This window comes from Heloderma suspectum, chromosome 1 (assembly GCF_057233095.1).
Source record: "Heloderma suspectum isolate Gila_16-S chromosome 1, 16-S_ref, whole genome shotgun sequence".
Taxonomy (NCBI): domain Eukaryota; kingdom Metazoa; phylum Chordata; class Lepidosauria; order Squamata; family Helodermatidae; genus Heloderma; species Heloderma suspectum.
Genome location: NC_139458.1, coordinates 86,869,412 through 86,883,032, shown reverse-complemented (window position 1 = coordinate 86,883,032; position 13,621 = coordinate 86,869,412). Strand labels below are relative to the sequence as shown.

The 13,621-nt window shown below is 41.8% G+C and overlaps 2 protein-coding genes and 1 long non-coding RNA gene across 6 annotated transcripts in view; 2 read left to right on the top strand and 1 right to left on the bottom strand.

Annotated features, from left to right (window-relative positions):
* Window positions 1-10,607, top strand: part of API5 (apoptosis inhibitor 5) — a 25,097-nt gene extending 14,490 nt beyond the window's left edge. The window contains exons 10-14 of the mRNA XM_084851043.1: window positions 1,245-1,338; window positions 2,952-3,008; window positions 3,621-3,697; window positions 4,987-5,123; window positions 8,384-10,607. Coding sequence (XP_084707169.1) covers window positions 1,245-1,338; window positions 2,952-3,008; window positions 3,621-3,697; window positions 4,987-5,123; window positions 8,384-8,463 — 445 coding nt within the window. The 3' untranslated portion in view covers window positions 8,464-10,607. The remainder of the gene's footprint in view (window positions 1-1,244; window positions 1,339-2,951; window positions 3,009-3,620; window positions 3,698-4,986; window positions 5,124-8,383) is intronic.
* Window positions 9,569-13,345, bottom strand: LOC146357560 (uncharacterized). The gene is made up of 2 exons (XR_014790353.1): window positions 11,996-13,345; window positions 9,569-11,213 (listed from the first exon to the last, which is right to left on the bottom strand). It is a non-coding gene; the product is annotated as an uncharacterized LOC146357560 (long non-coding RNA).
* The window catches only part of TTC17 (tetratricopeptide repeat domain 17), a 98,374-nt gene continuing 98,027 nt past the window's right edge, over window positions 13,275-13,621 (top strand). Inside the window, exon 1 of one of the 4 annotated variants that reach the window (XM_084851003.1) lies at window positions 13,275-13,621. In XM_084851003.1, the coding sequence (XP_084707129.1) occupies window positions 13,403-13,621 (219 nt within the window). In that variant the 5' untranslated portion in view covers window positions 13,275-13,402. The other 3 variants (XM_084850996.1, XR_014790350.1, XM_084851019.1) reach the window with 3 other exon arrangements.

The following is a 13,621-nucleotide window of genomic DNA, read 5'->3' as shown; positions in this document are numbered from 1 at the left end:
AGCCAAAAATAAAAAGGGGGTAATAAGACCTTCAGACTGAAAGTATTGAAGACGTTGCTCTTAGTTTTGGGGGCAAGGAGGAAATGTTTTCTGTGTCAGAGTAAGCTGGCCCTAGTTCTGGCCCTGACTGCCAAAGCCATTTCTGAAGATTTAGCCTTCTGACTTTAGATCCCATGGGTTGCAATCCTGTCCACACCTACCTGGGAGTAAGCCCCATTGAATACAATGGGACTTTTCAATGAATATAGGGTTGCACTGTTAATGTTGTCTTCACCATTAGATTTTCTGCCCTCTAAAATGTTGAGAGCATTGTTTTTTGTTTTCTTCTTAGGTTAATTGTCAGATATTTCAGGATGTGCTTCCCCAGCCTTGCAGGTGCCTGCATATACTTGTATGGGGATAAAAGGAGTAGTTACCTGGATTGTGACAGAAAATGCCTTCAGTTTACTAAATCCCACTGCGTATTAGTAGGAAAGCTACACAATAGGCTTCCAACAAAGAATTATCTGCATGTTCATGTTCTATAGTGTATTCAGAACTAAACTGCAATTTAGGGCTCATGTATTTGACAGAATCCACTTCCGAGTTTCTAGGTCACGTGCAACTTTGATTAATAGCAGCACAAATGAATCTAAGGGTCATATAGTGGACTCTCTGAGATAAAGTGGTTGATCTCAGTTTTTGTCTTTTTAGGCTAGGATTTAAATAATGAGTTGGTTCAATTAAGTTTCCTGATAATATCTGTGAGAGAGTGAGTGCCTCAATATGTTTGTCCCAAAACAATTTCTAAAATCAACTGAAAGTGCTACAAAAGCTTAGGATTCCAAAGATGATGTAAAGAGACATTCTTGCAGGCTTCCCAGCAGCAGAATAATGTTGCCCGTCAGCACCTGGCACGCTGGGATCCAGGTGGGAACTATTGTTGACACTTGCCTTAGTCGCTCCCGGACTTAATTTTTTTCCCCCAGCCTGGTGCTTCAAGCAGTACTTGGTCTAGCCACCATTTAAAGATGTGTTGAATCAGAAATAAATCACCCCAATATTAGTTCTCTAAAGAGACATCTTTATTTAGGGCATTCTACATATATCTTGTGCAATTTCAGTTTGCTCAAACATTTTTCTAGTTGGTTGTGGGGTTTTGACGCTGGTAGCAATCACCCTTTTTTTTCTGCTCTGAGCAGCTTTACTTTGGTTTTGCTATGTGTTGTTGCATAACTTACCTTTCAACTATCCTGTTTTGTTAGACTACAGTATTTTGCTCGGGGACTGCAGGTTTACATCCGACAGCTTCGTTTGGCGCTCCAAGGCAAAACAGGCGAAGCATTAAAGACGGAAGAGGTATTTAGCCTTCCTAGCAGCACTGCTTCCACTAAATTTACATGGCTAAACCATGGCTTAGGAAGACATGCATAAACAAGGAGTCACCGCGAGTCTTAGTCTCATGTATTCCTCCCACTTGACCAGGATTACTTTGGCAGCGTTTACTTTCAGTTTTCCTGTATTTTGGCTTGTTGTGTCATCTGGATCAGAGATTGTGGTGTATAACAAGTTCTGCCCCAGCTTCAGAAACCATGGTTTGAAGTTGCCTTGTTCTGAAACTGATCAGAGTTGGTTATAAACCACGATCCTTCGTGGGGAAATGGGAAATAAATGCTGTCGAAGTCACCCTGGCCATGTGGGAAAGAGAACACGCGAGCCCAGGGTTCACAGTTAACTGAGTTCGGCCAATATAGTGTGGCTCACAACCCCCACTCAGGGGTTGTTGTGTCATACAACCCTAAAATACCATGTGTTATGCAAGGGTTGTTTAACCCTCACATAACCCACATTTGCGGGGTTCGCATGATACAACAACCCCCAAACGGGCTGCATATTCAAAATGTTGGCCGCATGCGCCGCAGCTTTACCATGGGTTAAATAACCCACAAATGGCTGTCATGTTGTGTGAATGCCCCAATGACTCCTTCCTGTTCAAGCATGTCTCGCTGAACCATAGTTCAACATGATATGCAAATCAGTCCAAAGTGACCCTTTCATTACAGTATAATAATCTGATGTATAAAATTAGTGAGAATGGTTTGGATCATAACTACAATAACTGGATTTCTGCTTACAGAAAGAGTTTTCACAGGTTCCCTTATGCTCTGAAAATCTGCTTCTGATGGTTGGTGGAACCTCTGGAACAATATGGGATGCAGTACTGGGTGGAGGGCTGCACAGAAGGGGAAACTGGTGAAAATCAGGGACCCCTCTCTTCCATGGGCTGAAGTACCTTTTTACTCATGCAGGCATCATTGAATCCAAGCTAATGGATTGGATCCAGAGTTGTGTGGAGGAGAATTCCACAATATAGATGATCCCACAAGCAAAAGCAGGGAGATTATTTTTGCTGATTCTCCTTCCCCCTGCAGCCGCCTGTGCCCCTGAAAATCTGCTCAGCATGATTGGGAGGACCCTCCAGAACAGTTCATGAGGTGGTGGCAGGGGCTGCGGGGGGAAGGAGGAATTGGTGAAAATTGGCACCCCCTTCCGCCAGCAGGAAGCCTCTGCAGTATCCTTGTTCATTCCACCAATGGAAGGATTCCTTCTGTTTGTGGAGAGGTAACTCTAGATCGAACCCAGTGTCTTTCGGGAGCTGTATGAGTTGAACAGTTATTTCAACTCTGCTGTTTTTATGAACCCACTCTGTTTCTTAGCAAACAGAAAAGAAATGCATTATTTACCCAGAAGTGGGAAAACAACTAAAAATGTAGCAAGAGCGGTGGGTTTTTCAGCACTATTCTCCTCCACATGAGCAGAAAGAGCCATAACTAAACTGCATGTTAGTTACATGTGATTAAAATAGTTTGCTGCTCTCATGCTTATAGAAGCCAGACAATGTTCCTATTTGGATATAGTTATCCTCAATGTTTTTGTCAGTATTTTGAGAATAGCTTGTGCTCTTTTTGCAGAACAAAATTAAAGTTGTGGCATTGAAAATTACAAATAACATCAATGTTCTAATCAAGGTAAGCAGTTATATTTTTGATTATTTCTTAAAGTGTGGTGCTGGTCTTAAAGCGGTTTATGAGCCAGACTGCACTCTGAGATCATCAACAAAGCCCCTTCTCGCTTGCCTGCCACGAAGGGCAGTTCGGTTCAGGAAAGGTCCTTTCTGGTAGTGGCCCCACACCTTTAGAATGAGCTTCCATTAAAAAAAATGGGCTGCTGGTTTTATTTATAATCACTGTTTTTATTTATAATCACAGTTTTATTGAATTCTGTGTTTGTTTTATCTTTTAGGCCACCTTTTAATCCTCCCAAGGTGACATAGAACATTTAACATTTTTAATAAATATTTAATAAATAAAATGAGATTTCATTAAACAATTCTTCACACGATGTTTTTCCGCAAGATGGACTGTAGATTGCGGGGGGAGGGGGGCAGGGAGAGAAATATGAGAGATACTGAATTCAAACTTGTTTGTTTATAAATTAATTTTTCCAGGAAATTGTTCTCATGAACCTAGAAAGTTGATTTTAGGAAACGTGAGAAAAACTAAGTGTATTTCTCAAAAGTATAAAATGTTACTGTTGTGGATTTAACTTCAGGGGAAAAAATCTCCCATTTTCCCCTCTAGGATCTCTTCCACATTCCCCCTTCATATAAGAGCACAGTTACACTCTCTTGGAAACCTGTACAGAAGTCTGAAGTTGGGTAAGTTAGCAATGAATGACTACTTCTACACCCGTCTTTTAGTACACACCAGGCAATCTCATTTAACATAATGTTGGAATTGTGTTTTTAGATGTAGGTAAATAAGTACATATCAATAATGTTAAGGTCAAATGAACGTACTATCTGCATGTTATGTTCAAACTTTGGCAGTATAAATGTATTGGTCCAACAGAATGGGAAAGGTAAGATAGAAGATATATTTTAGCAAAACAAATATTTATTTATTAAATTTCTATACTGCCCACTAGCTGTAGCACTCTGGGTGGTTCACACCAGTTTAAACCATAAAATGCAATACGATAAAACAAAATATAAAAATAGTACTTTTTAAAAAAATTGTAGTTTTCCTCTGGTTCTATATGGATGGGAATCCAGAGAGGCCCATATTTGCAAAGTGTTCCCATGCATAGAAGAAGGAGCGAGAGAGCAGCGAAAGGGAACATCAGGGCCTGCTCCAGTTGGACTCCTCTCCACCCCCCCCCCCACCCCCAGGGCTAACTGACATCCATGGCCCTGTGAGGAAAAAGAAGGCGCGAGGGAGCAGGCAAAGGGAATATCAGGGCCTGCTCCAGTTGGACTGCCCCTCCTTTGGGAGATGAGAGGGGGGAACAGGGCCATCCCACCAGCCCTGCTGACAGTTTACCTAATTCTTTTTTCTCCCCTCCCCATTGCCTTTTCCTTGTGTGTCGTGTCTTTTTTAGATTGTAAGCCTGCGGGCAGGGACTGTCTTCTTTGTTCATTGATTGTAAGCTGCTGCAGGAGCCTTTTTTGGCTGAGGAGTGGGATAAAAATACAATAAATAAATAATAAGTAATGCATACACAGGAAAGGTGGCTGGCTGGTTTTTCCTTCCATCTGCAGTTACGCCTCATGTCGTTTTGCTCCAGAGGGTCCCTGACCTTCAAAGAATTACTACCAGAAGGGGGAGGAGAGCTTAAAACAATCACTCAGTTGGAGCAGGCTTCCTCAGCCTGATTACAGCACATCCCCCACAGATCAGAAGGCCACAATGCACTGGAGAGGGGATTTTTGTGGGTCGGGGGGGTGGCTTATAGAGGCATGGGGGAGGAGGGGAAGAGAAAGATCAGTTGCACAAGCTGTCCACAAGAACTGGATACAAGGCTATAATAATTTTGTATATCTGTTAAAATAGCTTTGTACATGGTACTTTGATTTTTCTAGTGCTGCACAGAAGATGTCTTGTATTAATATTTCAGTCTTTATTTGTTTGGGGATTCTGCAATTTCATGATTTTGTTTTCTGTGAAGGCAAAAAAGAGCCAGTGAAGACACAACTTCAGATTTGCCAGCAAAGAAGGCTCCTGCAGGACCAAAAAGGGATGCCAGGCAGATTTATAATCCACCCAGTGGTAAATACAGTAGTAACTTGGGCAACTTTTCTTATGGTGAGTGTTGCAAGAGGTTTTGTTGTTAGGGGAAGAGGGCAGGAGGAGAGTCTTAAATATGAATCTGTTTGGTGCTGTAATATGAGCTACCAGATTCTACGCTTTGAAAATTTTTTCACTGGTGTCCCTGTTTGTGATTTTTATGTGTGTGTCTAGCTAGTTTTTCCAAGATACGATCCCAGTATGACTTTGCTTTAAATGTTGAATAATGTCTAGTACAAAATACTTGCTGTTGGTCACATCAGCATCTTCTTGCATAAAATAATTTAGGTTTATCAAGTGCTATTCTTGTCTCAGATTTTATTCAGATTGCTTGGGAAGCAGACAAACATTTTATTTATTAACTGTATATACCACCCAACTGGCAGGTGCTCTCAGGGCAGGTTACACTCTTTTTAAAAAGAAACAACAACAATAAAATAAAAAACCAAACAATAAATACAACCATGAAAACATTAAAAATATTAAAGCCCAGCAGTGAAGTTTATAATCTGAGCACCAGGTTAGAAATTAAATGCCTGCTGGAAGAGAAGGTCTTCACTTGGCATCTAAATGTATACAGTGAAGACACCAGGCATATCTCCCTGACATTCTGCAGATGGGGGGCCACTACAGAGAAGGCTCTTTCCCTGATCGCCCCCTGTCACACCATTATGGGTTACAGCACCCAGAGAAGAGCCTCCAAGTATGATCTTAGCGATCAGGTATTAACGAATTGGAGAAGCCGCTCCTTCAGGTAGACTGGTCTTGAGCCTTTTAGGGCTTGAAAGGTCAGCACCAACACTTTGAATTGGTCCTGGAAACTGATTGGCAACCAGTGCAGTTGATTCAGCACTTGAGTAATATGTTTGAAATGGGCAATAAGCAAGCTTGCTACTCTGTTCTGCACTAACTGACGTTTCCAGACCATCTTCAGAGATGGCCCCTCATATAACACATTGCAACATAATCCAAGCAGGAGGTTACCAGTGAATGGATAATTAGCTAGGCTGTCTCTGTCCAGACATAGGGTTGTAGCTGGTATATCAGCCCAAACTGATAAAAGGCATTACATGCCATTTGGCCCTCGAGTGACAGAGCTGGAACTGTGAGCATCCCCCAGATTATGAACTTGCTCCTTCTAGGGGAGTGCAGCCCCATTTAGAGCAGGTTGAATGCCGGTTGACCAGACAACTGAACCATCTACTAACAGGACCTCTATCTTATCTGGATATTTTATCTGGATAAAATCTGGATATTTTATTGGCTGTCAACAACTCCAAGCACTAGTTCAGAATAGTCACTGCTTCACTTGCATTTGATGAAAAGGAGAGGTAGAGTTGAGTGTCATCCACGTATTGATGACACTTTACTCCATTCCCTCCCACCCCTGGACAATCTCTTCCAGATGTTAAAAAATAAACAGGGGGAGGGGGGAATAGGGCCCTGAGAGATGCCACATGTAGCCTCTACAAATCAGAACTATAGTCCCCCAGCACTACTTTCTGAAACCATCCATCCAAGTAGGAGCAGAACCACAGTTAAACAGTGCCACCAACTCCCAATTCAGACAGCCTCCCCTAAAGGATACCATGGTTGCTGGTACTGAAAGTCACTGAGAGGTCTAGGAGGACCAACAGAGACATGCTCCCCCTGTCTTTCTCCTGGCAAAGGTCATCCCACAGGGTGACCAAGGCAGTCTCCAGCCCAAAACCAGGCCTAAAATTTGACTGAAACATGATAGGAAATGAAATGTTTGCATGTATTGGAAGGTATTTCTTAATTTCATTTAATTCTTCCTTAAAACAATGCTGCTTATACCAATATTTTTCTACTGTATCTGCTAGTTAGGATTTATGCTGTTCTTAGTATGAAACTTTTTGCTGTGCTGTTTGTTTTTATACTCTCTTAGCTGAACTTGGATATCTTAGAAATGCCTGAAAGACAGGATATAAATGTTTTGGCAAGTCTGGATTAAGAGAAATAAGAATTGGACATGTTACTAAGAGCGAGTTCATTTGTGCCCTTTTTCTTTTTAATAGAGAAAATCTGATAGTCAGTGTATAGCTTTCTCATTTCAGTTTCACTGGATGTTTTATTGCTTATGTATTAAATTATCCCACTCCTCAGCAAAAAAAAAAAAACACAACATACAGGGGGAAAGGGAAGGGGCAAAAGTTACGTAGTCTTTCAGTGGGGCTGATGGAATGGCCCTGCTGTAGAGCCTGGTGGAATGGCTGCTAGTGGCTCATGATTGCAAAGTTTAATACTCAACACAAGCTTTGGCTTTCATGTGTAATCACTGACATCAATTTTACTTATATCAGACATGTTGGCTAGGTTCCAAACAGTCCCTTAAGTGTGCATCAGTAACTAATGCTTCATCAGAGGTTTCTCACTTTTGAAAGTAGCTTGTCAGGTGATGTGAGGGACTGCAGTCATAATGTAGAACTGCAGTACGCATAGACACTATCATAATGGTTCCTTGGATCCCCACTTGTTAAGTATGTGCAGGCCAGTCACAATCTTCATAGTGGTAGGATTTATTTTGTGTTCTGTTAAGCCAGCCTTGCAAATAAGTCCATACAAATATTTATTAGCCCACCTATACCTGAATGGCTTAATATAAAAATATAGCCTACTGATGTCCAATTTGCAAAACATTTCTGTAGTCAATTCTTACTCGCCACAGGCGACCATGAAAATGGCTATTTTGAGACCTATGTTAAGCTCAGGGCTACCTAACGTTTCACAAGCTGAAGTAATCACTGACCATAACTTTTCCTAATATCTAGAAGTCATATGGACAGACAGATGGGGGGTGGGGGGGAATATACACGTATATATACATTACAGTCATGATACTGACTGAGGTCTTTGAAATGATAAAAACTCATTAAGAGTTAAAATGTTTAGATCACATAGATTTACTGGATAGTGAGGGTAATGCACATGAGCACACTAAATATTTCACACTAAAACCCATTTATTGGGGAAGGCATTGAGAGGCAAGAGTATGCATTTACTACAGGAAAAAAGTATTTAAGAACAGGTTCACACTGACAAATTCCTTCATGCAAATTGTAATCAGGGGCATGACCATGTGGTCCAAGACTAGTACAAACTGGTTCTTCCTAGTCTTCTCCACACAGCTTTATTGGATTATATCAGAAACTTGTCTTTAAAAGCAAAAATTATTGGTAACTGCTGCTTTACTTCAAACATTTTATATGTTAGATCTGCATTAGGAACAAATCCCTTCTATTTCCCTTTGTTTTCAGAGCAGAGAGGTGGTTTCCGTGGTGGACGAGGGAGAGGATGGGGTGGACGTGGTAATCGCAGTCGTGGAAGAATCTACTGAAATCAATGGCATTTTCCAAAGCCATTATGGTTAAAACATCTTTTTAGCCATAAGAAGGATTGAAGGATTGCCTGGAAGGCTGCATTGTTTAAAAGACTGCCTTCTGCGAAAGACTGATTTAAATGTTCTTATACCTTTGTATGTATGATCTACTTTTCTAATGGACTACAAACTCACCCACAGTGAAGCTACAACTGTATTTTTGGATGTTTAACAGCTGTCATTTTGAGTTTCTGTGTTTTTTTTAGGCATCCAGAATTTATTCAGGAAAAAGCATGGGTGTTCCAGCTGAAGCCGCTTCAGTACAGTTTTTACATGCAGCTATAAATATGGCTAATACAAAGTGGACAGTGTATAATATAAGATTCTAGATAATGGATGGAAATGTCATAACTGAAGTTGAAATCAGTAGCAACCTTTCTCCAGACAAAACCATATTTTTTTGCGATAAGTGGGGAAGAGTGGGGGAAAAGTAGCATAGGCTGCCAGTGGTGGCATTGACTGTTGTTGATAGAAATCCTTGATTTTTAAAGTGTGCAACATGGATGCAGAAGACTCTATGCTGTTATCATAGGTCAGTCGATTTACTTGTGTGGGCAACATGGTATTAACTTTAACATCACATCTTGCTCTTCTCCATATATTGTATCATAATGTGTTTTGCAAATGGATTTTTAATGTTCTCTATAAGTGTGTGTACGTGTGTGCATGCGTGCGCACGTGCCATAAAATTCTAATGAAAAATAAAACTGCTAGAAATGCATTCCCAAGAATGGCAAATTTGTGATGCAATGGCAATTCATCAGAGATTTAAAACAGACAATATCCAGATTTTCCTGTTAAATAAGAATTTAGCCTTTAGCTGTTTTGTTTTTTTAATCAGTTAAATCGCTGTGTTTAAAAATATTAAGCATAGCACTGGACACTGAAAATTACAGCTATTGAGTTGCACTTGGGCAAAACTTCAGATCTCTTTGTAATACTTAAGTAATTGTGAGATCCTTATTATAATACCAGAAACTTTATTTAAAATATGTATGAAACTTGATTTTTTGTTCAGTTTGGCATTTTAAACATTTCTGTAGTCATTTTTTTAAAGAGTGAGCAACATAAAATGTGTCTGAGAAACAGAGACAGAATAGGAAAATCTCAACACTGCAGGAGCATTTAAATTACCCAGCTTCAACCTTTATTTAAAGAATTGCAAATTTATTTTCCCTCGCCCCCATTGTCTAGAATTTTGGTGTCTGTACTACAAACCAAATTTTGTACATAAGGTATTTCCAACAAGCTCTTAATGTGTATTGATGAGAATTTTAGTTTATAAACTTGACAAAAATGTTACGTTGGATTGCTACAATCTTGTTTTGTTTCCTACAGCTAACACAAGCTTTTCTGGAAAAATAGATCTTTATGAACAAAATGGTTCGGGTTAAATTAAGAGGTCAGCTCCATATTTGCTTGTACTAATGTTGATGGGAAGGTGATTTTAAAATTTCCAGTTCAAGTGCTTTGAAGATATAATTCTAATTAGAGGGGATCATCTACAGCTCCCATTAAGCTATTACACTTCAAACTGGCCTGTTGAAAATACAAATTGATAGTTGATCAAAATAGATTTTGAAATATTTTGTTAATTCAGTGGCCTAAATTAAATGTCACTTGGCTGACTTCCCCTTGCTCTTATCCCCTTGCTCTTATCCCCAGTAGTTATCCAAGAACTGCTCCAGAGGATTCTCCAACCCTCTGTAGCAGATTTGTGGGGGGTGCAGAGGGGAGGGGAAACCAGTTCCACCAGCGGTTTCTGTTCCATTGGCAAATAGTCTGTATTGGATACAACCCAATATGTTTCTTATTTTAGCTATTATGGCAATTTGAGGTTTTCTTAAGAATGCGAAAGCCTAATTTTCAAGGATGTTTTAATCACTGTGCTCCGGTAGTTGGGGGTGGGGGGAGGCCCTTGCGTAGCAAGCTGACTTCAGATATTTCTACCCAGAAATAATGTGCAGATTGTCCTTAGAAATAGCGAACTTTCATTTTGTGTTGCATATGTAGTGAATTATTTTGGAGACACCCATTAACCACTTCATTTTATTTGTAAAATTTCCTTTATGCCTTTGCAATAAATCCATTTTGTAATTTTGTTAGTGACTTGTGGCTGGTTCTTTTTTTAAAAAAACAATACCTTGGTTAAACACACACTGGACTAGTACAAAATACCTAATCTCTGGATTTTGGGAAAAGTCGAAATGTCAATAATTTGAGGAGTGCTGATGTGATTATATGGTGTGACAATTTTAACAATATACTGTATTCAGCTACAAGGGCATAGTTGGGTATTGGTCTTTTTGTACTTGGCTCAATGGATAACGCTAGGGATAGGAGTAAGAGACAGTGCTCAGAAAGGAGGGTAGAGTGGCAACATAATGCGCTTTCTGTAGATTCCTAAGCATCAACAGCAGCCTGTGATTATTGGCTCTTGTGTCACACTGGGACTAGACTTGCTTGGAGAACCTAAGATTACCTTTCATTATGGAAGAATTTTATAACAAATTCAGAATCGGTATTATAAGGCACTGTCTTATACCAAATCAGACCATTGGATCATCCAGCTAAGTTTACGCTGTAGTATAGACGCTACACTGTCTGGCAGCGGCTCTTCAGGGTTTCAGACAACAGTCTTAACCAAGCTTACCTCAAGATGCCAGTGATTGAACCTGAGGCCTTTTGCATGTTGTCTATCACCTAAGCTATAGAAAATCAACAACAAAAGCTTTGTTAGAACTTATTGTCTGGTTATATACCCTTTCCGGCAGCTATAGCTACTCTTTGGCAATTTCAGACATCCACAGGAGAACACAGTTCCTCAATTAGTCAATTGCAGTAACTTCTTTAAACTTCTAGGTGGTTAGGAATATTCCTAAATTCTGGTTAAAATGTATCTAAATAACCAAAATGGTTAGGTTAGAATTCCCAAATTCTTGTTCTTTTCTGTGGCAAATATTACATGTATCTTGAGTCCCATTCTAAGAGTAAGTGTTCATGTTATACTGTCATTCCAAATGTATCCAAGCTCTTGGATGCGAGCGCATTGGACAACATTCATCCCTCCTTAAATCTGTTGTTTTCCACATTATCTACTTTAGCTTGCAAGTTCCTTGAGAGCAGGGACCTGTCTGTTTTTGCCTATAATTGCCATGTATGCTAATGACATTATTATTTATTACATTTCTATACCACCCAATAGCCAGAGCTCTCTACGCAGTTTACAAACATTAAAAACAGAATATACAGAGATTAAAAACTATTTACATAAAAACACATGAGCAGACAATAAACACAAAAGAAACCTATATCTAAAACAACTTCAAACAATTGCAGAAACAAACAACCATAAGACATTCCAGGATGTCATTAATGATAACGTCCATCTAACTACTTATTGAAGCATTTGGGAAAGGTACTTCATTCCTGCTGGCAAAAAACATAGTTCAAACATTGCAAAACACAATGGCATAATTACACAACTTACCACTTCAAAAATACAATTCCTTTCTGTAAGACTGAACAATCCATTATATATCTGGTGTTAAGTGGGAAAGGGGAAAACCTCACGAAAACTTTACTTGCTTTGATTTTGTCAGATTACGTTTAAGTACTGCCCCTGCCATAATAATACAAATTAATGCAAAGACTGGGAGGTGGGAAGAGATAAACAAGTACAAGAGGGAAATCATTACTCGACTCTAGAACGACTACATATGGAATTCGCACAGAACCTGGTTTGCACCTAACAGCAATCTAGAATATGGGTTCTCATGGAATTGTGGGTTGTTAACGTGCAAACCCTGCACTATGGTTTAAATATAGCCGCGTTCATGCAACACAACAAGCCAGAGTACAGTTGAGTGTGTTACTGAATCATGGGTAGTTGTGTTGTGTGAACCCAGCCACAGTAACAAACCATGGTTAACCACTTACAAACCAGAGTTCACAACCCAACAACAAACAATGGGTTCTCTTCATGGATTGTTAGTAACAACCATAGTTAAAGTACAGTGCAGGATCCACCGACAACCCACGATTCGATGGCAGCCTATACGCAACGCATACTCCGGAGTCGTCCCTATGTGGGAACCAGGCGAGCGTGCAGAATTGAAACTTCGGAAATGAAACGGATGTGAAAATGCGATCGCGGCTCCTGGTACACACAGACGGCGGGGCTGTGCTGATGAGTAGGTTCCTTCCAAAGCCCTGCGCAACCTCCTTGAGCCGAGGGGGCCACGGCGCACACAAGTACGCTTGCTGTCCCTCGTCTGCCTCCATCTGGAGAGGGTCAGCCGCGGGCGCTTTTCTGCGCCGCGTGCGTGCGTGCGTGCGTGCGGACGTCCAAGGGGCCGCGGAGCAGCCAGGCAACTGTCCCGCTTGCTGACACAGCTGAGCACGCGCGCTCTCGCTGCGCAGAACAAAACGAGCGCGGCTCGCCACGCCGCCAGGTGAGAGCAGGTGCGAGCCCGGGATCGGCCGCTGCCCGCCAGCCGGGCGTGGGAGGGCGGGGCGAAGGGTGCGAGGAAGCGAGCGCGACCACGCGCCTCCTCTCCCCGCCGGCCCCGCCCGCCTCCTGTTGCCACCTTCTCTCCCCAGCCGCGCGAGACGTCCCAGCATTTTGACTCAGCACCTCCCCGCCGCCGGTGTTGCCCGCTCATGAACTGCAGAGACTCGCGCGCCTGGCCCTCACTGCCGTTCCCAGGGGGAGATGGCTCTCGGCTCTTAACTTCCGACGGGACGGCACGCTTGCGAAGTAGAAGTGTCTGCGAAGGCTCCACCGTGCTCCAGTGGCGCCTTTCATTTCCTCCCAAAACTTAAGCCCCTGTGCGACTCCCAGCAATTCCTATCTCTATGCCTTTCCCAGCCTTCCGCACATACTTCCTTCTCCAAAATGGCGATTCAGGCAGTTCCGCTTCCGGGTGGGGCGGGCAGGCCGTGCTTGAGGAAGATGGCGGTAGCAGCGGGAGCGTCCGGATGGGGTGGTCGAGGGCTGGCGGGTGCCTCCCTGTGCTGGGTGCTAGGCCTCTTCTTGCTGCTGGGATCGGCGCCTCAGCCTGGCGCCGCCACCACTCACTGGGTGGTCACCGAGGACGGCAAGATTCAGCAGCAG